Source organism: Rhagoletis pomonella, unplaced genomic scaffold (genome assembly GCF_013731165.1).
Source record: "Rhagoletis pomonella isolate Grant_MI unplaced genomic scaffold, Rhpom_1.0 Rhpom_scaffold_00001, whole genome shotgun sequence".
In the NCBI taxonomy this organism is placed as follows: Eukaryota; Metazoa; Arthropoda; class Insecta; order Diptera; family Tephritidae; genus Rhagoletis; species Rhagoletis pomonella.
Window position 1 is genome coordinate 11,182,279 of NW_023458555.1, and position 25,633 is coordinate 11,207,911.

The window sequence follows — 25,633 nt, forward strand, 5'->3', positions numbered from 1 at the left end:
AGAAGACTTCAGAGATAAGCTAATCGACATGCGCGGTTGTTTTGTCTCAACGATGCTATGTCTAAATTTGGAATCCCCGCAAAACTAATGTGGCTATGTAAAGTGGCATCAGCTTCATTCCAACTTGGGCAGGATGTCTCCGAGCCGTTCGAAAACAATACGGAAAACGGTTGTAACTTCAAAAAAGAAGAAAAAGGAGTATGAGCTATAATCTGGACGGATTTGGATACAATTTGACACATATATGGCTTACTACCTGGATTAAGATAAGGAATACTTTTGAAGAGAGCTTCCACCTGTTTAAAAAATAAAACTCAAAATAAAAAACAAAATCAGCAAATTTATGAAATATAGATGTCAAACAAACGAGATTTATAAAAGCTTTTTTTTAATAGGGTTGCCAGATATTTATTATCACCTATTCCAAGCAAAACTAAATTTAATTAACAACTCAAATAAAATATAGTATGGATGTCAAGTGAAAAAGCTTTAAAATACTCGCGGTTTACTTCGGAAAATATTTTTGAAGGGCGTTACCACCTGCTGAAAAGAAAAAAATTTGTTTAAGCAATACGTTAAATGAAATACAACAAGATGAATGCTAATCGAAGGGTGTTTACGAGAGCTTTATTTCTAAATTATTTTTAAAGAAGGTTGCCACTTGTATAAATGAGAATTTTAAATTAATTAACAAGTTAAATGAAATATTTTTATGTACATACATACATGATGCCAAATAAAGAAAGTCTAAGGAATTTTTACTTTGAAAATATTTTTAAAGAGCGTTGCCATGTATTTAATTTTATCAATAATTGCAATAATTCAAAATGTATCTGTGTCAAACTAAACAGGCATGAAGAAAGCTTTATTTCGAACATATTTTTTGTGAGGGCTGCCACCTGTTTAAAAGTCAAAGTATTGAAGCATATCGAACGTATGGTGACACGAAGTTTTTTATTTCGAAATCTGGTAAATATTTAAGTGTGTCGCAGGGGCTTTGAAGTCTTCCAACTATTTTACCAGGGTAGAATAAAATATGTCCTAGAATTGCTATAGAATCGTTAAAAACAAATATTTTTTAATCGAATAAAAATTTGTGTCTTTAGAGATCTTCAAACCATAAAAATGATGATGGATGCCACTGCACACAACATTTTTTAAATCTCTCATTTAATTAATTTCTAGTTTAGAAAATATGGCACATGGTGTTTCGCATTTTTTCCATACAAAACATTTTCCAATTTTTTTTTTTGTAAGGAAGAAACTACGTGAAAAAAATTGCCAAAAATCAACGGTAAATCCTAGCTACTTCAAACTTGTAGTTTATTTTAATAAAAGTTAGTGGGCTACAAAACTGCAAACTAAAAAAAAATTCTAAAAAATCTAATTAAAATGTTGAAAATTTTTATGAAAATAAAGTGAATTTTCCTGTGTTTTGCAGAAAGTTTACAAATTACATGTTTATGTTTTTGGTTGTAGTGTGAACCATATTTTTATAAAAAATCAGCAGAAAAAAATAAATTTAAATAAAATTTTTTGCATATATTGTAAAAATTTCACTGTGCCAATACTTTTTTTTCGGAAGTGTAGTTAGTAATCTCATTTTATTAAGACCTTAAGTTGAAAAAAAATATATTTTATAAGACTTCGTCGCAGAAGTTGCAGCCATGCAGCGTTCCTCCATCGTACGAAGGTGAAATGTGAGCTAACCCAAAATTGGAAGATGCAAATTTAACTGCAGGTATGACAGCAGTTTTTTTAACTGAAAGCGCCAATTAAGTCGAAATTTGGCACATTGATCATGTTCTCGAATATAATTTGTATGCCAAAACTCCTACTTTAATTGCTTATTTCGTTCTACAACTCACATTTCTGTTACATTTGAGTCATACAGACCAATTAAATAAATAAATAAATAAACTCAATCGGAACATCGCGCGAGCGGAGGACCGCGCAGAAGCTAGTTTACCTATACATTTTTTTCCGGATGAAAAAACACTTTTTTGTCATTTAATGTTTGAATTTATGTTTGGCATAATTTTTTTGTATTTTTCTCTTACTAATTGCGATTCGGCATCTCAAAATATACATACACAAAATATGCTTACACAATATGTCAGTGTTTGGCCGAGCTTCTCCTATTGTGTACATAGTATTATTAATAAACATTTCAAATGCGTGTCTGTTGCAATTATTTCCCTGAAAATTTTCAATAAAAATCCCCGATAACGCTACCATAAACTATATATATACACACATATGTACGTATGTATGTACACTGGTGGCAAAAATAATAGACTCGCCCTATTTTGACCAGTTTTGGCTATATTTCTTTAGTTTATTAAATGTTTAATATTTTTTTATAAAAGTCTAGCTGGCTATATGGTATACATAAATCCGCATTTCAAACTTTGTATAAAATTTTTTTAAACTTTATATATTTTCATCAAAATTTCAAACTTTTTATTCAGGTGTTCAGTTTTTTATCCCATTCACTATGCACATGCATACGCATACATACGTGTCAAGCATTTTTTCGATGCAAAAAATGTTCGAACTTTTTTTTATCGACAAAAATTGCCAAAAATCAACAGTATTTTGGTGCCTTCGAAATTTGCACATTATTATACTAAAACTGCGTGCCAAACATTTTTCTAAAAATTCTAAAAAAAAGGTTTGCAATTTTTGTGAAATTTTTTATCTAATTTTTCTAATTTTTGTATAGAGTTAGAAAAGTGTTGTAGCTAGACTTTTATAAAAAAAAATATTAAACATTAAATAAACCGAGGAAATATAGCCAAAACTGATCAAAATTAAGCGAGTCTATTATTTCTGACACTAATACTCACCAACACTCATACATAACTACATAATTTTTTTTTTAGTATATGTGTATGTGTGTATATACATATGTATGTATACATACAAATTGTAAATTTCCCATCAACGGCGCTCGTCCGAATTGAGATTCAAAGGAAAAATATTTGAAATTGAGTAGAAAAATACAATTGCTTGAAACAGAAGAATGTGTGAAAGCGCCATACTAAAATCTTCAACAACAATAAAAACAAAAGATACCTACTTATGAAAACATACAACATTTCAAATAATAACAAGTAAGAAAATAAAAATAAAAATTTTACTGCAGAAACAACAAACAGTAGCGGGTGAAAAGTTTAGAGCAAAAGCGATTTCAGAGTTTCGCTGCTGAGTTGCTTGATGGCAAGAAGAATTATTGTACATGCAAACTACACAAGCCTAGATACTACATACATATATAAATATACTATATGTATATGAAAATCGAAAAAGTGCGTAACTGCACATGGCTCTCGACGCGCCGCACGAGCTATGAGTAAACTATTTGTTGAATATTTTTCTGTTTTTACACTTTTGATCAATGCGCTTTTAATTAGAATTTTATATTCACTCGCTTACTCTTCTTTTTGCTGCGTTTGTGCAAATTAATGTCATCATTGCCTTCGCACCACAACCGGCCGAGTGTAGTGCGTATGTTAGTGTGTACGAGTATGTGCATACTTTTCAAATTAAATTGTGCTTTGTTGCATGCCTCAAAACAAAATCAGTAGCCACTAATTGCCTGCAGTCTGTTTTGCAAAGATACTAATGCATTTAAATACTTAACAGATGTGTAAGAGCGAATATTCGCTTGCACAAATCTACAATAAAAATTGCTACGAAATGAAGAGTTCATCAGTAGGCTTGTCATGTATGTATGTATGTATGTATGTATGAATGAATGCTTCTTCATAATAAATAGATAGCATGTGGATACTATGATGGTGGATTTCGAAAGCCAAGCCAATGGGAAATATGGGAAGCCCTGTAAAATAAAAGTAGAAGGTTGATTTGAATAACCGAAGATAACAGACTTTATGGAGACGTTGCAATACGATTAGCTTAAAAATATATTAATAAAGCTTCCTCTTCCCTTTTCTTCAAATAAAATAGGCTCAATTGGCACTATATTTGACCTAGGATCGAAGTATGGGTTAACTTTTTTGCCAAACAGCTTTCATACATGTATCCGTCGAGGAATTTGAGAGCCTAATTGAGCTGCATGTGAAAAGGAAGATTCCTGGCTTTTCAGCATCAGTTTCCCACGGCAAAAAAAATACCCAAGAATTGGCTAACGTAATTTTGCAGAACTTTCTTTTTTCTTCTCAGGAACTCCAAAACTATTGAACAGTTATAATTTTTTTCCAAAAAATTTACCTTTTTGACTTTTTCAAAAAATAAAAATTGTTCAGCGTGATTTTGCAGAACTTTCTTTTTTCTTCCCAATAACTGTAAAACTATCGAAATGCTACTCACTTTTCGAATTTTTTGAGAAATTTTTTATTTGACATAATTTTTCATAACTTCCTTTTTCCTTCTCAGAAACTCTAGAACTATTGAAAAGCTACTCCGAACAGTTTTACTTTAATTTTTTTTTCAAATATACAACTTTTTCGACATTAAAAAAAAAAATGTTTTTTTCGGCGAAATTTTGCAGAACTTTTTTTCTTTTTAGGAACTTTAGAACTATTGAAAAGTAACTCATTAAACTCTTTCAACATTTTTGAAAAAAAAAAAAAAATATTTTCGTCGTAATTTTTCAGAACATTTTTGCCTTTTGCGTCATACCGTATGCCAATTCCCAGACATAAAGAATTCTTGATCCAACTGAAACTACTACTTTAATAACTACATCGCTCTAAAACATACGAAAGCATAAGTATTCAAAAGTACATTAGTAGATTTCCTTAGCATTTTTTAGCTTATAAAATATATTTTGAAAAGGGACTGTAAATAATTTATGGTATTGTGTTGTCGATGATACTTTAATACCGTCATATCTAAAGGCGATGACCAACGTCTGACTGACATTTCCGCAAAATGGAGGTTATACTAAATTTGCCACCAATAGGGTATTGCAGTCCAGGCAACTATAAGGTGATCGGCGCTTGGGTAATTTACTTTAAGAGACTAGGTCACACCATCGGAAAAAAAGCTAATCACCTAGTTGGATAGATATTTTGTGGTTTTTCTAACCCTCTCTCTCTCTCTTTAACGAGCAGCATTTTATTTAATTTGTGTAGTTTTTTTTGTGTTTATATTTTACTTTTGTTTTGATGACCTAGCTTACCGATTCTTGCTGATTGCTAAGCCTTTTGTTTCTCTTATGACTTACTTGCTACCTTTTTTTTCTTTTCAAATTCGTGTAATTATGTCTTTGATGACACTATATTGTTGCCGATTAATGTGCAGCGTGGCTCTGCGGTTGTAATTTCCATTGTTACAATTACTTTTGTTGTTCTAGTTGCTTTTACAACCACAATAATTACTTCAAGTGCGCGTACTGGATTGCGTGTGCGTGCGCGTGAGTGCGTATGCCTAACCTTGAATTGTAGCCAAATGATCGTCGATAAAACTTGTAATTTAATGAAATGTACTACGCCTTCACCTCGTATCCGAGAGGCACGATTTAAATTTGTTGTTCTATTTTCTTGTTTCGCTTTGTTATTATTAAGCGCTGGCAGATACATAAACATATCCAAGCACACATATATACATACATATGACACAAACAAATGCGAGCACCAAAACTTGCATACATAGATGTGAGGGTTTTCATCGTCAAGTCAGTGTCCTTTGAAACAAAATTAAATTTTTGAGGCTTATTCGAGTTAAACCGTTTTGTAATTTTTTCACAGGCTTATTCGAACGGTTAAAACACAGACAGCAGTGTTGGGTACATTACTTATACCGCTGAGTGGCACTGGGTCAATTTTCGGAGTTATGCATTCAACTGCACCACCCTAGTAGGAAAAGATAAGCATTTTATACCACGCCAAGAAAAAGGGGATTTCCAATTGAATGTAGAATAAAAGTTCATTTTATTTATTTCTTTATTTTATTTTCTATGACTAAAAGTTCAGTTAGTCTAGACTTAATTTAACTTACCGTAACAAATCATCAATGATTACTCAACACGCAAACTTAAGCCAGAAGCGGAAATATTTGGTTTTTGAGTTTTCCTTTTCAGCTCTTTGACAGTTTGCCACATAAAATGCCACATGAGACATGCAAAATCAAAAATCTGGCAAGCCTGATTTTCTCTCCGCTATCAATTCCCGTAAGGTTGTAACTTAAGAATCCAAAACCTGCAGGCTCTTAAGTTTCTTACGGTAAGTAAAGTTTTAACTAACCGCCAACACAGTTTCTCATATAACAGGTTGGCCGAAATATTAAGTTGAATTAAGTTACGAAAATTAAGTCTAGGCTAACTGAGCTTTAATTGTAAGTTGAAAGTTTAAACACAGTTTCGCGGATTATACGCCTGAACAAAAAACCTGTACACAATCATATAGCAGTGGCTTGTACGTCAACAGTGTCGGCTATTTACCTCTTGACTTCAGAAGCAGCTTTAGTTATTTTAATTTTGACCTAAAAATACCATCAAATTTAAACATTTCTTTATATCGTATTTTTTATTGACAAAAATAGAAACAAAACAAAAATAAAAATCGAAACATAACTCAAAAAATGATGCTTTGTAATGATCTAAAAAATACCGATTATTTTTTAATTTTTTATTTTTAAGTTTTCATCACATTTTTTATTTTATATGAATATATTATATTTTCCCGGGCGTTCCAATAACTTTTTGGGAGTTCTACATTGCAATTCAAGATTATTCGTGATTTGTTTTCTTCGGGATTATACGAGACCTTTTGTCTTCTTATTGGGTCTTTTTAGGATTATCCTGGGGTGTTATGCTTTTTTTTTACCTGGAACTACTATTGCGAGATTTTTGTGATTTTTCAGAATTTCTAGATTGTTTTGAGATTTTTCGTAACTTTTCGGATTTTGTTACGGGTATTTTTCGTGATCCATTCTAAATTGCTTCGGGATACTTCTTGCTTTATTTTGGCAATTTTTCGAAAACTTTTCGAAGCTGTATTAGAAAGTCTTCGTATATATTTATTTTATATATATATTTAGCAAGACTCTTCGTATTTTACTTTTCAATCGTTTGCGGATACTTTTGGGATGTGTCGGCATATTTTGAGATTCTTCGTGCTATTAGTTTTGAGATTGCTGAAATCTGTATGTTTTTCCGGGACATTGTTTGGGTGTTTTAAATGTTTTTTTATACCTTTGGTAAGTTTTCAGAGAGTACAAAAAACATTTTTCACTTAAATTGCTTTCGTGAAACTGGCACTAAATGTAGCTAAGTAAATGTAGTTTTTAATTTTTTAGAAAACCTCGAGCCCTGGGAAAATTTAGAACCATTATCAGTAGTTTGGGCTTCCCTAGCGAGTAAAAATTCACACATTAACTCTACGCCAACTCTCCTCCCACACTGTTACGTATCGGCTTTCATCTACCTTATTGCTGTTTTCACACCGATATTGAGTCAATAACTTAGCAAACATAAAAAATGCAAATTGTTTATGCTAAAATTTTTTATGTGCCAATATTTAAAAAAGAAACGCTGAAAATAAGCACAAACAAATCTCAATTTATTACACAATTTTTTTTAGTTGTGTGTATTTTTTCGCATTTTTTCCGGCACGCTCGCTCATAAATTGGCGTATTTATTTAATTTTTTTTTCACTAGCACCAAAATTCAATATCAAGTTCATATTAACTTTTCACTGGCAAGCTAATTAAATAATCATTAACTAACTGGTAGTTAGCTGCTGCTTTTGGCGCGCACTTGAAAGCCAATTTCTTCATCTTTTTTTTTTAAAGGAAAGCAGCATCAAAGAAGCGCGGATAACAAGCAATAAAAAGTATTTCTGTATACTTATGAACACAGAGTTCGCATACATATGTAAATATGTACATACTTAACTGGATGTCTTTATAAATTTTTAGGCATCTCGTGAAAAATATGCAAAATATTTCGTGCAAAAAAAAAAGACTTTGAACAAATTTTGTATCGAACATAGCAATTTGCACTTCATTTGCTTTTAAGTGTAACACTTCCTAATTTACTGCTAATTTTGCATAATATATACTTAGGTATTGCTTTTAGAAACTGTTACTATTCATTAGGTAAAGTTTTTTTTTTTCATAAACTGCAAAGCGTTTCTGCTTAAAAGTGCTGCCTCAAGCCATTGTGGCTGCGGCAGAGCGAAATTACACTTTGCTTCGACCAAAGCATATAATTTGTTTAAGGCCAAGAGCAAAATTCCTTGTCAATAGAGCATTTGGTTTCAGTTGTTGTATCTGCGTATGTACAATGCATTACTTTTGTTCGCTCGTGGCTTGTAAATGGCTATAATTATGCTTTGCAGCAATCAACAGTTATAGCTATTTATTATCTCTTTTGCGCGTTTTTTTTGTTGTTCAATTTTTGCTTCCTCAACGCCAAGAGCAGTCTTGTAATATACTACTTATTTTACACATATGTATTTATGTAGTTATTCTATGAAAATAAATGCATTAGCAAATAGAAAAAATAAGAAAAATTCGGTTTTTACAAAAAAAAATAAAAATAAAAATAAAATTTAAGCCTGCATAAACATATCGAAAAAGTATTTGAAGATGTTTTGAAAACCTTGAACCTGATTTTTTTTAATAATGGCCAATACGCTCTATCAGCAATTGTGGCTTCACCCGTTTATCCTTTGTAGGGCCTACAGAAGCCCCTGCGGTGCACAGCTGTACATCTCCATAAATTTTTTTAGAAAAAATTAGAAGGAATCGTCGTGGAACCTCAGTTTTCCGTATGTAACATTTATGGAATGATTCAAGAAAAAAACGAAAAACGTGATCGTTTTATTTTAAGGCATAGCTCCCATATAAACCTAACCTCAAAAACGTCTTAAAATGGCCGTAAAAAACGGACCGATGAACATATCATTCCCAAATTTTGCACACATGTTAGTAATAATATTATTTATAACTAAACAGCCAAAAAAAATTGGAATAATCGGTTTATTTTAACCCATACCCCCACATGCAAACTTAACCCCAAAATGGCTTAAAAATACCGTAGATGCCATCATTACTATATAAGGTTACGTAAAAGTCACAAATATGCGCAAAATTATAACCTCAAGGAACGAATAGAAAGAAGGAATAAGCTTTCGCACGCTTCACAGGATGGGAAGTAGTGTGCACTCACAAGAGCTTAACCACGTTCCTGCCATAAAAATGTCTAATATGGCTATAGAAAATTTAAATCGCATCTGAGGAGGAACCAACTTGGAAGGCTATTTTCTTATGAAACGCCCTGAATAAAGGCCTGGTTTTCACTATATAATATTTTGCCGCCAAAATATTTGTTGACATATTTTGACACAACTTTATCTCCTTTATTCATATATTTGCCAATAATATTGTAAATAGGTCAAAAACAGACAGAGAGCCGATTTAGCAGCGCATGTACACGACCAAAGACCTATGCTGATCGAAATCAATTAATATACAGCTTTTAAATGCCATTTTACAATGTGTTTTGACTTACATATTTGACGAGAAATGCTATTGAATTTGACATAGTGAAAACAAGCCTTAAGGGTGGTTGTAAGAATCACATATATAGCAAAGTATCAGTGATTGTCGTATCATGGCAAATACCAACAGGGTTGCTTAGGTATCTGGCAGATACCAACAGGGTTGCTTAGGTATCGAAATTGAAATGTTAACCAAGCTGAGCGTTCTTTTTTCTAGCTCGGTTACAAATAAACGAAGCTTGTGTAAGAAAATATGTCGAATTAGTTGATTCATAATTAAGAAATATAATTAATCAGCCTTTTAGCCACAGAAAGAGCATAATTATTAAATACAAAGTGAAGATGCGACTTTTCGAATGTGTTTTTTTTTTCTTCTATAAACCATTATTATTTCTTCTTTCGATCATTATTTCATCTGCTGAAATATTAATAAGCTTCCAATTGATACTTGATTGACAGATTTATGGTTAAATGTCTAAAAATATTTTCAAGCGCATTTACACATGTGTGTGTGCGCGCAAATGTATGCCTTTCAAAGCGCAAGGCAATATTTTATAGAAACGCAACGCATGATAAACGTAATGCAATGACCTTGAGGCTCCGAAACGGCAGAAAATATTTTGCAAAACAAAAAATTATACCCCAAAATAGGATGTCGACTTATTTTCCCAAAACGACATATGGACATATGTACGTGAGCCGAAAATCCGCTTTTTTATAATTTTTATAATTTCGATTGCTAATAGCAAATATGTAATAGCATAATGAACCAAAAATATGGGTACATTATGCTCTGAAAACAATTTGTGTGAAAGATAACAAGTTTGGGTCAATATCTTAGCCGAGCCGCCCAAGTCCATAAAAGTTCAATTTGCTCCAAAAAAATTTAAATTAATAAATACACTAATTAATAAATTTATTTTACTAAAATTGCAATTATCTTCGAAAGTATTAGACCTAAATAATTTGGTATATGGACATTTTTTGTAGAGAATCGAAGTAAGCTAAAAAATGTTTAGCACTACAACTTTGACTTCCGGGTCCGCTTCTGAGATCAAATTTCGAATACGCTTGGATTTGGTTAAGATTTTTAAAGTAAAATCAACGTACGTACATAAGTTAATATAATTCTTCAATTAAATTAAAAGGATAGAAGTTAAACTGGTTGGGCAAAAGCGCAAATTGGTAGCATTCTAGTTCACAAGCAGTAGCTTTCCCTAACGGGTATGCACATTAGTGTAGTCCAAAATAAGTAAAGTCGGAATTGTAATGCTCTCATCCCTAGGATTTTTCTATATAGAAAAAATGCACCCCTATTTTTTGCTATTTTGAGGACGCTCACAACGCTCATAGAAATAGTGTATAATTCTTCAAAATCAATATTTTTTTTATCAGAAAACTTTGGTTCTCTTCAGGAGACTTCCAATAACAATACCTTATTGTTTTTTTAACACTATTTTATACTAAGGATTTTCCATTTATCCCACCACTGTAATTTCTGAATGTATTGGCGGACCTATAAAATATTGGTACTACATATGAAAAAATTGTTATATTGTTAAATGGGTATTATTATTGGGAATCTCCTGAAGAGAAATAGAGTCTTACAATCGAAAAATATTGAGTTTGAAGAACTCTATACCTTTTCTACGAAAAGTTGTTTTGCCCCATATAAAATACATGGAAAACTTTGAGCGCTTTGAGCGATCGCTAAATATTTTTTGAGCAAAATAAAAAGTATTGGTAAATTTTTTCCGGTTAAAAAAAAAAACGACTTTACTTTTTCACATGCATTTTTGGACCACCCTAATGTAGATACATAACTATACGTAAGAAAAAACTAGTTTCGCAGTTTGGCAAGCTCGAAATGGGTTTTACATCATAATCATAAAATACTGACCCGCCCTAATGTATATAGTTATCACCATTAGAAGTTAAAAATACTAAAATTCTAAATACTTACATACGAATGAACATAATGTACACATGTATATCGATGTCATCAATGCAAAAGCGCTATTTAACAAATTTGTAATTTTACAGCAGAAGAAAATAACTTTTAAAACTTTAATAGGAAAAATAATTTAATGAAACACATTTCTAGAGAAAATGTTAAATAAGACCTTTGGAATTTATGGCGACTATATTTGATTTGATATTAATATTTCTCTTACCATTTTTGTGAGTTCGATGCTATCGCAGAATTTCATTTCGTTTAACAAAATCGATTTTCCAGCAGTAAACCAAAAAGTTATTCACTCAATTTATGGATGTTAATAACACCTCTTCTAAGTAGAAAAAAAAAATCACTTTAAAATTTAAATGATCTTAATGCACAACCATAAATCACTTCGCGCGTTGTTGAGTTTGACGATGCTGCTCGTGGAATCGAGTTTTCAACTCACAATAGTCTGCAAATTATTTAAATACCACTTGCATTACTTATTCTATCTTTTGATTGCTGTTGTTGCTGTTATTGTGTATTAAATGCCTAATTAATTTAAAAATCATTAAGATCATTAGAACAAATCGTGTAGGCAGTAGACTTACTGAAGCAAGAAGCTTAACGTCAGTGATTTGTCTTTTCAACAACTACAAAGCAAAAAAGTAAACTCAAGTGGATCTCCCAACTAGATTAAGGAGAGGAGTGTTTACGAGCACAAATGCCGCCACTATTAACCTGATAATAGTGTAACCATTCGCAGCTGTCGCCCAGAATATTGTTAGGAAAATGGAAAACTTTTCGCTTAGATCTAAAACCAGGGACTGAACATAACAATTACTGATGAAAACTGTCATGGAAAAATTAACTATGAAGGAAATGTTCTACAACTAAGTAATACATACCAATCGATTTATTTTTTCACCGAAACTCAAATTTGAGAATAAATTTTTATTTGAAATTTTTATGCAAAATTAAAAAAAAAATTACAATAATTTTTTTGTTTTTATATTATAAACCAAAATAAAGGTTATTTTCGATTTTTATATTATATGTCTTAGATAACAGTTATTGAAGACTTTTATTTATAAAAGTCATCAATAAAAATCAGTCTGTGACTTTTGCTTTTAAAAGTCATTAATATAAATCAGTCACCGACTATTATTTTTTAACTCATTCGTATAAAAGTCGTTAACATTTTTCGCAGTTAAGAAGGTGTTGGGAAACAAAAGTTTACTACGACTTATACAAATTACTTTTACAAGTATGATTTAAAAAATAAAGGTCAGTGACTGATTTTTATATATAAAAGTCTTCGAAAACTGTTATCTAAGACATATCATTTAAAAATCAAAAATAACTGTTATTTGCAGATTATTTAGATAAAAATCAAAAATAATTGTTATTTTGGATTTATAAGATAAAAGTCTGAAATAACGGGTATTTACGAACAAATTAAATAGAAGTAAAAAAATAGTTGTTAAAGAGCGATTTTCTTAATAAAAGTTGTAACTGTTACGGTCCCTGCCCACTACAGTCAATTGCAATATATAATATTTAAAGACTTAAGTGGGCTTTCAGATTATCGACGATTTTTTAGGCACTCCAACGCTTTGGAGAAGCCAACGAAAAAAGTAAAAAATATCGCCAATCCTCAAAGAAGAATACAATTAATTCTTTCATTAAAAATCTCTGCACGTAGCTCAAAATATTTACGGTAGCTTCATAATTTCGTTTGCTTTTAAATATTTGTATGAAATACGATTTTTCACACCGCCACTTAACAGATGACTTTCGTCTGCGCGAATAAAAAAATTATTTATGAGCAAACAATTTTTACGTATGAAAAAAAGTTCAATGCAAAAAGGAAACGAGTGATCCTTTAATAAATAAACAAAAGATTTTTGCATGCTACAATTTACACTGACACTTGTCGAGAATGCGGCAAACAGGCGTAAGTGAACAAAAATGTTTTGTATGCGCCAGCCGGCGTGCAACAATAAAGACTACAAAAAGAGCAACAAAAACGACAAGAGCAACATATCCATATACTAACTACATACATATGTACATACATACAATTGCTTGCAAATCGCCACAATGGAATTCTGATATTGAAATTCTTCTCAACGCCTTGTTTGTTTCCACTTAAATTTTCATATTTTATATACTTGTAAAAATATTTTCGAAATTTATTGCTAATGTTTGTCCAATTTTAGAAATTGTGAATTTTTTATTTTTCTATTGAAGTGTATGTAATGCACGCAGACATTTGTTTGCTTTTCATATTCAAATTTTTCTTTAGCAGCACTTTCAGGATTTTTAAGATTTTTATTTATTTTTTTCGTTAGCAATATATGCTTGTTTTATGTGAGGTAAGAATTCAAACAACGTTTTCGTGAAGCCTTTTAAAAACTCTTTTTCGAATTTTACTTATTTTTAACCGACTTAAAAAGGAGCAGATTATTAATTGGTCGGAATATTTTTTCAAGTAAGTATATTGCCACGTGTTGGTTTAATTTATATGCATTTGAAACTCTTAAGATGTTGGAATCGGAGTTTTTTTCACGAATAGTTTTAAGCTTCAATAATAATTTTTCGAAAATACTTGTTCGAATCGTAATTTTTTTTTTATTATACATATATTTACTTTTAGTTTATATGATGTTTCAAAGCCTTATTTTAATTTTTAATTTACCAAAATAATTTCGAATGAAAATTTATGCTTCAATTATTTTTTTTACTTGAATTTGATATTTCCAACCTTGGTGATCGAAATAAATTGCAAAAGTTTTAAATCATCACAATTTCCTTCTTCTTAACTTTTATTTTATTTTTCTTGTGAGCAGAAAGCAAAGTTTGCCTAGATTTAATAAACCCAACTCCAGATAAATCAATATCGAAATTTCATTGTTTTTTACAATATTTTGTTTATATTAATATTTTTTTTTTTATATACTTTTAATAGGTAACTTGTATAATTTTACTAATTTGGTTTACTTTATTTTATTTTACGCTATTTAATTTCATTACATTTAATTTTGCTTTGCTTTATTTATTCTATTTTACTCTAAATAATATATATATAATATGTATTATTTTTATTTTTAATTTTTTACTATAATTGATTTTTTATTGAATTGAAATCATTTTATTTTTTGTATCGTTTCCTTTTTTATTGTTTTTTTTTTTTTTGGTTACTTTTTGTACGGTTTTTTATTCAGTTCAGTTTAGTTAATTTGATTATTGTTATTTTTTTAATTTTATGTACATAATTTATTTTTTCATTTTTTTCCCCTTAACTTTTTTATTTTTTATTATAGTGGAATTTTTATTTAATATAATTAACAGTTTTATTTTGTTTTTATTTTGTAATTGAATTTATTTTTAAATTTTTATTTGATATTTAACAAATTTTTATTTTTTATTGTTTTTTTTTTGTTTTTGTCTTAATAGTAACTGATTTTTAATTTAATTTATTTTATTTTAATCTTTCTTTGTTCCTTTATTATAGTTGATTTTTTATTTAAAATAATTTTCTTTTTAATTTTATTTTTTATAAAATTGTATTTAACGTTCTATTTATCTAACTTCTCTTTTCTTTTATACTATTTTATTTAAGTTTTTAGTTTTTTTTAGTATTTATGTAGCATGCGTTGCGAATATTAAATTTTAAAAATTTTTAAATTTGTTTTGTTTTTTCTTTTGATAAAATATTACTAGTTTATTATTTTCTTTTCTTTTACTTAATTTTATTCTGAAATAAATTTTTCACTTATAATTGTTTTTAAGTTCTACATCACTGTAACTCCGTTTTTCATTCTGAATGCAACATCGCCAGAGTATAAACCATTCAAAATCATTTCCGTTCATTTCATTTCCAATTAACCTCCGCACTTCTAAAAAAATCACCACGTTACAAACTAAACGTAAATTCAATAGAGCTCTAAAGCTGTATAGAGTAGATTTGCGAAGCACAGTGCTTCATAAAAGCATTCACACTATGCACTAAACACTCCTTAAAGCGAACAAGAGAAAGCGTTAAGAATTATTAACGGCAATTGTTGCCATTGCTGTTATGCCACAAAATAATCTTACGACAAAACTAAATACACTATAATTCACGACACGCACAATCACCACCCGTTTAACCGGCGACGACGACAATCAACTTGACAACAACAACAACAACCGAAGATGACACTCAGACCTAGCATAAAGCTTACAGCTCCACCAGCTCACAGCCCGTCCTAACTCACTGAGGCAGAAGCGACACAAAAGACACAAAGACGCAGACGTTCGAAGCAGTAGAGGCACGCCTGCGCAGCGCTGAGATTCCACAACGACTGAAACTGACAGCCACAACCGTTGGCGACTTAGCATTCGACCGGCTGAAATGGCAGGCGGCGACACAACTGATGATTGGTGTTGACTGTTGGCTGGCTAGATGGCTAGCTGGCTGGCTGGCTGGTTGGCTTACAAAGCTGGTGGATTGGCGAATGTGAATTGCCGACTACTAGCAACTAGCAACTGGCAACTGGCGTCCGACGTGACGATAGCTGACAGTGACAGTCATAGCAGCAATGGCTTGCAGCTGAACTCTCCAACCGTTTCTCAGTGTGTTGGGGCTCTTTGTTGCTGGCGTTATTGTTATTATTGTTCTTGTTGCCATTGACACTGAATTCCACACAAGGCAAAGGCAAGGCAACTCAGCGATGAGGAAGAATATTTGTGCACTACAGCGAATAATGGGAATTCTTCTGCACAGCTAAGCGCACGAAAGCGAACAGTTGACAGCGTGAATCTCCAAACAGGCTGGCTGGCTGGCTGGCTGGCGGCTCGCCTCCAATGGACTAACCAAGAAATGAACGAACCAACCAACGAACTGGGAAAGAACGAACCAATTCAAGTAAAAGCACAAACAGGCCAACAGGCTGGCCCAACCAACCTTAACAACAACTTCCACGTAGCAACACTGCTGCTGGGCGAGTTTTAAGTGCCTTCGGTGGTACTTGATGATCTTGCACTTTGTGCTCATACTTACATACATATGCACACACATATATATATTTGTATATAAGTAGATATGTATTAAGACTAAGCGTTGATAATGAAAAAGTTGCAACAATCCAAACAAAGCTGGGAGCGACAACAAAAAAGGTAATACGTGGGATGAGTACGATAACGTTCGCAAATAAGCAGCCACGAGCGAGCGTACAACAAAAGCAGCGGTGACAGCAGCATCTTCATCATCCGCATACAAAGGAGTCAACAATGTGATTAATTTGTATGCAACCCACTGCGAAACACTTTGAAAGAGAGATTGAACAGAGAGAGAGAGAGAGAAAGAAAAATGCGGAGACACGAGAAATGAACGTCTCCGCACAGACAAAGGATCGTGGCGGTGATCTGGCATCGGAAAGTTGTGTATCAATGGAAAAATTTCAAGAATGACAAGTTTATTGATCTTCTTGCGAAATCAATAATTTCTTCAGTGGGATAGTCATTTCGTTTAGAAATTTTTCTCTATAAGTGTTGATTTTACTTGGTACCATTTCCACTCTGAATAGGCTCAGTGCAACTCTTTCCCATTCGCATACCCAGAAGTAATGATTGGTGTGGAGCAACTGATGGAAAGAACGAAAATTCAGCTTTTTCGCGGTCGAATCGAAAATTAACGAAAAGATTGACTAAGTCTAAACAAACTAAAATGTAATGCGAAGTGTATTTCGTGAGCTGAGAGCATTTAAAAGCTTATAATTACCCAAGTTTTTATAGGAACTTGCCACCTAGCTGAAAAGAATTAAAATTAGAGCTTCGCTTGAATAAACAGCCTTTTGCAAAACTAATCAGGTCAGGTGATTGAGGAAGATTTATTTTAACAAGTAAGAAAGTCTAAGTTCGGGCGGAGCCGAACATTAAATACCCGGCGCAAGTATTAAATATATGTTTTCCACCTTTCCGAAAGCTACCGCTACATGATAAGCCGGGGTGTATAGATTTTAAGTAAATTAGCGTCCTTAAATTTCGAAATATTGAAATTTCAAGCATATCTGAAATTTACCGTTATATGAAATGCGGCCTCAATTTTAGTCCGATTTCAACAATTTTCAACGGTTTGCTTTTATGTGGCAAGCACAATAACCATACCGAGCTTGGTGCAAATTGCTAGAACGGTTAGCGAGATACATATATGTGATCACAAGTGGGCGGTGCTACGCCCATTTCCCAAAATTTTGTCATAAACGTATTTCTTGGTAAAGAATTGTTGCAATCATCAATTTTGAATAAATTAGCTTCAATATTTACTGATTTATCGAAGATTTTGTATTTCTCGAAATTACCATTATATGGGATGTGGGCGTGGTTATTGTCCGATTTTAGAAATTTTCGGCCAGTTGGTATGCTGTACCAGGACCAACAACTGTGCCAAGTTTGGAAGAAATTGGTGTAGCGGTTACCAAGATATACACATGTAACCATAAGTGGGCGTGGCTACGCCCATTTGCCAAAATTTTGTAATATTCTTATTTTTCGTCTAAAACTCATTGCAAATATCAATTTTGAGTGAATTATCTTCAGTAGTTACTAAAATATCGCAGTTTTCGTTTTTCTGAAAATTACCGTTATATGGGAGGTAGGCGTGGTTATTGTCCGATTTTTTAAATTTTCAGCCATTTAGTATGCTGTACTAAGGCCAACAACTGTACCAAGTTTGGAAGAAATTGGTGCTGCGGTTACCAAGATATACACATGTAACCATAAGTGGGCGTGGCTACGACCATTTTCCAAAAATTTTTAATATTCATATTTTCCGTCTGAAACTCATTGTAAGTATCAATTTTGAGTGGATTATCTTCAGTAGTTACTAAAATATCGCAGTTTTCGTATTTCTTAAAATTACCGTTATATGGGAGGTAGGCGTGGTTATTATCCGATTTCGCCCATTTTCAATACCATCCGTCCCACGCCCAAAAGAAGTTCACGTACCAAGTTTCGTTAAGATATCTCAATTTTTACTCGAGTTATCGTGTGCACAGACGGACGGACGGACGGACGGACGGACGGACGGACGGACGGACAGACAGTCACCGCTTAATCGATTTCTCTTTTCATTCTGATCATTTATGTATACATTTGTCTATATCTATCTCGATTCGTTTTGCCTGTTACAAACAACCGTTATGTGAACAAAGTTATAATACCCTTGTGCACAAGTGCGCTCGGGTATAAAAATAGTTAAGTAAAAAAAATTACAATATATATAATATATACATAATAAATAACTATGGAATATGAAATCTCAGAAATTCGAATCTTCCAGAAATTGGACTTTTGAATTTGTTTTTTTTTTTTTTAATTTGATCACAGGAAAACCCCAGTTAGTTGTATTTTGTTTGAATAAAGTAAAATTTAAAAGGGGAAATCACCTATTTCTCTATGTTACCCGCTTTTTTTAATGTAATGCAGCCATATATTTTTTATTAAAAAAAAAAATACATGTTACATGTATTGCATTGGATTCTTACGTCTCGTTTTCTTGTTTTTATTAAATTAAATGAAGTAAAAAAAGCATTCTATTGTAGTTTTTTAAGTAAATTCAATTAATTTTTAATTCATATTCGAATAAAAACGTCCATAATTTAGAATATTTCAGAAATTATAATTACCTTAAAAACAAAGTGGTTCTAATTTGCGAGCGTCTACTGTATATACTATTACTACTGTACTTTATATGTTTAGAACTTGGGCCGAAGGTATAAAATCCAATTAATTAAAAATGGTTCCGTAGCAGTTCGAAAATGTCAAATGTGAAATGTTGCTCCAAAACAATACAAAAAATAAGCTGAAATCACCGTTCCGAACCGTCAACGCACACTCACACTCGCATCATATGGAACTAGCGGTAATTTGCATTTAACTATAAACGTATGCATTTATTGTGCATACATATTTTATGCAAATACACCCACACATATGTACATACATACATACCTATGATTGCTTTCTAAATATGTATGCACCCAAATAAAGCAAACAAACAACGTCAGAGGAACCTCATCACTTCTAAACACACAAAAGACGATCGACTTGCAGATGAGTAAATAATCACCAGACGCATAACAGACGGACAGACCGGCAGTTGGGTAGCGGTGGGGGTAGGGGTAGGTGGGCAAACAAAAAATGCACAGATAGATAGTAAACTGCAGCTTTCGCAGAACGCATTTGAGCAGCGACGTCAAACTGATCGCACGAGTGATAGCCACATACATATGTGCATATGCCCACTCACACTCACAAACATACATACATATGTACATACATATTTGCTTATAAGCCACTTGGAGTCACCACTTGAACCAGGAAGAAATGAAAGCAGATCAAAACAACACATAATTCAGAGTAGAGCATCTACGGCAGGCAGGCAGGCAGGCAGCTGTGAGACAAGCACACAAAGCACGGAGCAGACCAGCAGCTTAAGGAGCCGATGTGTTGTGGTACATGTGTGTATGTAGAGGGGAGAGGAAGCGTAGAAAGTGGCACGGCACACAGCTGGAAGGACACAAATGACGCGCAAACTTTACTGCTGGCGAGACGAGACAGCTTCACATGTTTTACTGTTGTTTTATACGATTTTTTGCCTTTTTTGCAACTTTAACCTCTTTGTTGATGTGTAAGCCGGTATAGGTATGTATGTACATTAGTGTGGTCCAAAATAAGTAAGGTCGGAATTTTTATACTCGCTAACTCCCTAGGATTTTTCTATATCGAAGAAAATTATACCCCTATTTTTTTTATTTTGAAATCAAAAAATATTTAGAGGTCGAAAAAACAACATTTCGTAGAAATGGCATAGAATTCTTGAAAATCAATAGTTATTATGAAAAAAACGGTCAAACAAATAATTTCTTATTATTATTGGGAATCTCCAGAAGAGAAACAGAGTTTTCGATCTAAAATGATTGATTTTCAAGAATTCTATACCATTTCTACGAAGTTTTTTTTATATAAAATACTAGGAAAACTTTGAGCGCTTTGAGCGACCTCTTAGTATTTTTTTTATTTCAAAATAGAAAAATAGCAGCACATTTTTTTGGTATAGAACAATCCTTGGTGGTAAGAGTCTAAGAATCAGGACTTTATTTTTCGCATGAACTTTTGGACCACCCTAATGTGCATACGTCCAATGCACGTGTGTGCAACTGTGTGTATTCGCCGTAGCGGTGATATTTCATTATTTTCCTTTGTCATGTCGTGTTACAGTTTCCTTAATAATTGTTTTTGTTTTTGTTGTTGTTGTATGCAATTTATTAATAATTTTAATTTACGACACATCGAACTTGCTGCAGCAACGCATTAATTGTTGGCTTATGAAAGTCTTTGTTATCAGATCATTCGCCGTTTTGTCGTTTCGTTTTTTTGCAATCACTGAAGGAGACTCCTTTTTTCAGGGCATCTACACTAGGGTGGTGCTCAAAAATATCAACATTTAAATTTGGTATGGCGCACCCTTTCGTTTTCTACGTAGTATATATGTATATCAAGGAAATTTTCAAAATTTTATACAAAATTTTAGAGGTTAAGTACTGGAGCAAAAAAAAATTGTTTAACTAAAAAACTCATAAATTTTTCATCGAAATTTAATCGTATCAATTTATAAACTCGCTGAGCTGGTCGAAGTCGACATTATGTTGAAATTTTGTGATTTGAAAAAAAAATCAGTTTTACAAGCCCTGGTAACGACACCTATTTTTTATAAATTTTGAAATTTTCGTGCATATCTTTATATTGTACGTAGTAGAACAAAATTAAGGGGTGCCCATGATTTTGATATTTTTAAAAACCACCCTAATCTACATACATATAGACATGGATGCATTTATGAATATTAATGGACATGTGGATGTGCTACATCCCAAACAGACTGCTTATACAATAAAATTGTACTGCTCGCATGAGTAGTGTCTAAAGCCCCATTAAGAATAAAGGCCTTTCCAGTTAAAAGACTTCCTTGCTTTGTTATTACTTTGCGTCTTATGCATTAATGAAGCTAGACGATGTTATTTTAATTTTCTTAAGAACTGCATAGTTTTATTAATTTAGCGTGTGGTAATAAAAATTCTGCATTAAGGTTGCTATAATTTGTATTGAAATAAAAAGTATTAATATTTTCCGGGCACTCTTTAAAAATGTTGGGCTCCAGTCACTAGTCCATTCCGAAGGGCGTTGCAAGCAAATTTGCAGCTGCCTGCTAAATAAGTGAATAGTTTAATGGCGGCGAGCTACAAGTTTGCTTCAAACCAAGGTGAATTCAGAAAAGGTGGTGCAGCTGTACAAAAAAAATACGTACATTTAAGTATTTCGTTTTTGCTATTGGTACACAACTATCAAATTTCAGCTATTCTTCTTTCAAGGCAAAAGAGGGAAAAATGCAAACACTTTTAACTTTACCACTCACTCACTTAATATGAAATTTTGACATTTGTGTACCGAGGCGAATCAAGTCAGCTGTTCTAGCAACACCACCTTATACTAAATATTACTTCGCCGTGATTCAAACGATGAACATTCTGACGTTATTCCAAACTCTGAGCCTTATAAATATATGATAGATTTCTCGATTACCCTCCCACGAAACTCATACTCAACTGATATAACGCGGTAGCCGATTTAGGTTTAGTGATACTAAAAGCTGTCAAGGCCATATCGATTAGCTGTATAGTTATTTTGAGACCAAATTATTGCTGCATATATACATATATTTTTAGATAAATACATAATAAGAAAAGTTTAGGTTATATACGAATATATGTATATGCATTAGTGTGCACCACTCTATATTAAAAAAAAAATCGGTACCGTTATTCCATCGGAGTTATAAAATTTAATATATTTTAAAACGTTCGCAAAAAAAAATATTTCGAAAAATTATTAAGATTTACGCGATCAGGAACGAATATTCGTTTCGCTGATAAAATGCTCAAACATATTTATGCAGACCTTTTGAGTTAAAATTCTTTTCTCATGTGAGGCGTTTTTTTGGAAACAAAATTTTTAAAAACTAATTATAATTGCAAAAAACCCGATTTCACTTAAATCTTAATACATTTCCGAAATTATTTGGCAGAAGTCTTAAAATATAATAAATTTTATAATTATGGTGGAACGAGGCTTTTTTGCTATTTTTGGTGAGGCACCCTAATTTATGTACATATATACATCATATGCACATATGTGGATCTTTGTGTGCAACATTGTTGTTAACTTAAAATATATGAGGAAGATATGCGTACATTGATGTCAAAAGCGCACTTAAATATGTAAATTATAATAAATATTAAATCGACTTTTATGAATTTAAGCGATATCTTCTATGAATATTTATTTCCTCGAAGTAAATAATTTCAAAAAAAAAATTTCCATCTTACATATTAATTAAGGCAATTTGCTTTAATATTTGTAATAGATTTTGACAGCTGTCAATATAAAAATGCTTTGATCTCTTTTTTGATGGAAAATACCAAGCCTATGCCTCAATTGAAAAAAGGCAAATGAAGGAAGCGCCAGATCACAGGAAAACAAAAAAAAAAGGAAATCCAAGAAGCCAATTGACAGCTACATTAAAGGGTTAAACGCCAGGCAAGAATCAATTTTGCAGAAATCTGTAAAAAAAAGTAAATGTTAACAAAGCAGAACGAGAAAAAAACAGCAACAGTCATTCAACTTGAAATTTGCCGCATGTGCGCCAAAGAGCATCGAATTCGCAGAGCAGATGCCATCCATAGTTGCTTGTGAAAACTAAAGCATCACATACATATTTACGTATGCGCCTAATGTATGTATGTATATATGCTTATGAGTGTATATGTATGTAAATTGGCAGCAAAAGTCTAACAGCAGCCACATGAATGCTCTCATAGGCAGACAGACAGCCATGCGTACTCGTACTCGTGCCCCCTTTGGCGACCCACAAAACCAAAACCAAGGCGACCAAAGCATTTATTATTTTAAGTTTCGAACAGATAGCGATCTTACATGTAACAATGATGATGCGAAATTGAACGTCTTTGTTTGTATCTTAAACGCACGCGTTCAATCAAAGCGTTAAAGGGAAGGAACCAGGCCATTAGCCTGATTCTCGAAGAGCGAACGAGGGCTTGTTGGGGGGGAGAAGGGAATTTAAATGTGGTCGAGTACAAGGGAGAAGGTCACCGGAGGAAAGAATGCCAAAACGACAAAACAAAAAGCGACGAGTGTCCACCAGAGTTGGAGTGCCAACAACTATGCATGAAACCCAAAACAAAACCAACGAGCAGGGCACAGCAATTTTGAATTAGTAGTGCAGCTAGCGAGTGGACAGTGAACAATTACCCACCAGCAACATGTTGCAATGTGTTGCAGAAAAATAAAAGCAAATACAAGTAGATACATATGCAAATACAGCAAAAAACATACAGAAGACAAGCGCGAAATAAATTTAAAAAATATTTAAAAAAAAAAAGCAATCGGACAGGCGACAATGAGTGTAATGTTGAGTGATATGAAAAAAAACAGCAACAAAAAGTTGCAATAAGAAATTGTATGATAATGTAGGTATGTGCGAAAAAAAACACCAACAATCAAGAGCAAGTCGTTGATGCAAGAATTTTTATTAGCTGCCAGACATTTGTCTGGTCGAGGCGCGCAAACCACTTGGCTGGTTCAAGCAGCGATAATAGATAAATGGCTACAAAAGTATGCTTGTTTATAAATACCAAACTAATTCCAACATATGCATGTAGCAATCCATTTGTAAATTTGTATATCAAGCTTTAAGTACTTCAATTGCATTCCTGCTGACTGCTTGTCTGCTTGTCTGCGACTATTGTTGGCTGGCTGCTTGAGGCATGCGGCATATTGTGTTGAATGTGTGGCGCTTGTAAAGCGCATTTTTAGTTTGCGTTTGAAGCTATGTACATAATTCCGTGTGCTTTGAGCGGTGTACTTTTTATTACAAATTTTTTTTTTAGTTATTGTTCGCGTGTCAAAGAATTTTCCTTTCAGCGCGCATTTGCCGTGAAGTAGTAATCAGTGGTCCAAAAGGGCTTTGGTAATGGTAAAGGTAATGGGTAATGGTAAGCGTAATGAAAATGGCATTAATTAATTAGTAAAGGTAATGGTAATGGTAATGGTAATTATAGTGGTAATGGTAATTATAGTGATAATTGTGATGGTAGTGGTAAAGGCAAAGGTAATGGTAAGAGAAATGGTAACGATAATTATAGTGGTAATTATAATGGTGATGGTAATTATAATCTCAATTGTAATGGTTGGTAATGGCAATGGTAATGGTAACGGCACAGTTGGTAGTAATTGTAATGAAAACGGTTATGATGGTTATTAAAGCTAATGTTAATGGTTATTGTAATGGTAATGGTTACGGAAAATTTACTTGCTATTTTAGTGGTACTAGAAATTGTAATGTCAATGGTAATGGTAATGGCAACGGTATCGGCAAAGGTAATGGCACTACATAATTAGTAAAAGTAATGGTAATTCTAATGACTATAGTAATGGCAATGGTAATGGTAATGGTAATGGTAGTGATAACTGTAATGGTAATGGGAATGATAAGCTTTCTTCAAAGAGATGAATGTAACCTCATGAAATTGTAGCTATGAAGAATACATGTTCTTAGTTTTTCTTCTACATATCAACCGAAATTGGTCTAATACCATTAAACCGTGCATTTGTAGGCCAATAGCAAGAGTCACACAAGCTACTAACTTTACGCTCCGCTTCAATGTATGTACATAAATAGAATATTTACAAATTCAATTTAGCCGATACTTTTCTAAGCCAAGTGCTGGCCTTTCGGGCTTCAAAAGACCCAACCTAGAAATTCCAATACAGTTTATTTATATGTATTATGGGCGCTTGTGAATAAACTCGGTAATAATAGTTCACAAGAAATTGCGTTACTGCAAAAGAATTGCGTGCAGACATACGTATATACATACATATGTTTGTGTCTACATAAATAGCAACATGCTTTGGGCCCCTTGTGCCTTTGAAATGTTGTAAACATGAATTTCCCATTTTCCTTTACAGGCGCGCAGCTGTGCCAGCAGCTGACCAATGAAGAGTCAATTGTCTGGCAGTCAGTCGGTAAGCCAGACAGCTGCAACAGACATGACCATGACTGCCTATTACTATGTATTGCCATGGCGTGCGAACA

At 32.7% G+C, this 25,633-nt stretch overlaps 1 protein-coding gene across 1 annotated transcript in view; it reads right to left on the reverse strand.

The window, feature by feature from the left end:
• Positions 1-16,467, reverse strand: part of LOC118752541 (A disintegrin and metalloproteinase with thrombospondin motifs 9-like) — a gene marked incomplete at its 3' end in the record, with an annotated part of 67,584 nt that extends 51,117 nt beyond the window's left edge. Inside the window, exons 1-2 of the mRNA XM_036487451.1 lie at positions 15,642-16,467; positions 11,648-11,758 (exon numbers count right to left, since the gene is read on the reverse strand). Coding sequence (XP_036343344.1) covers positions 11,648-11,683 — 36 coding nt within the window. The remainder of the gene's footprint in view (positions 1-11,647; positions 11,759-15,641) is intronic.
• Between the last annotated feature and the right edge of the window lie 9,166 nt (positions 16,468-25,633).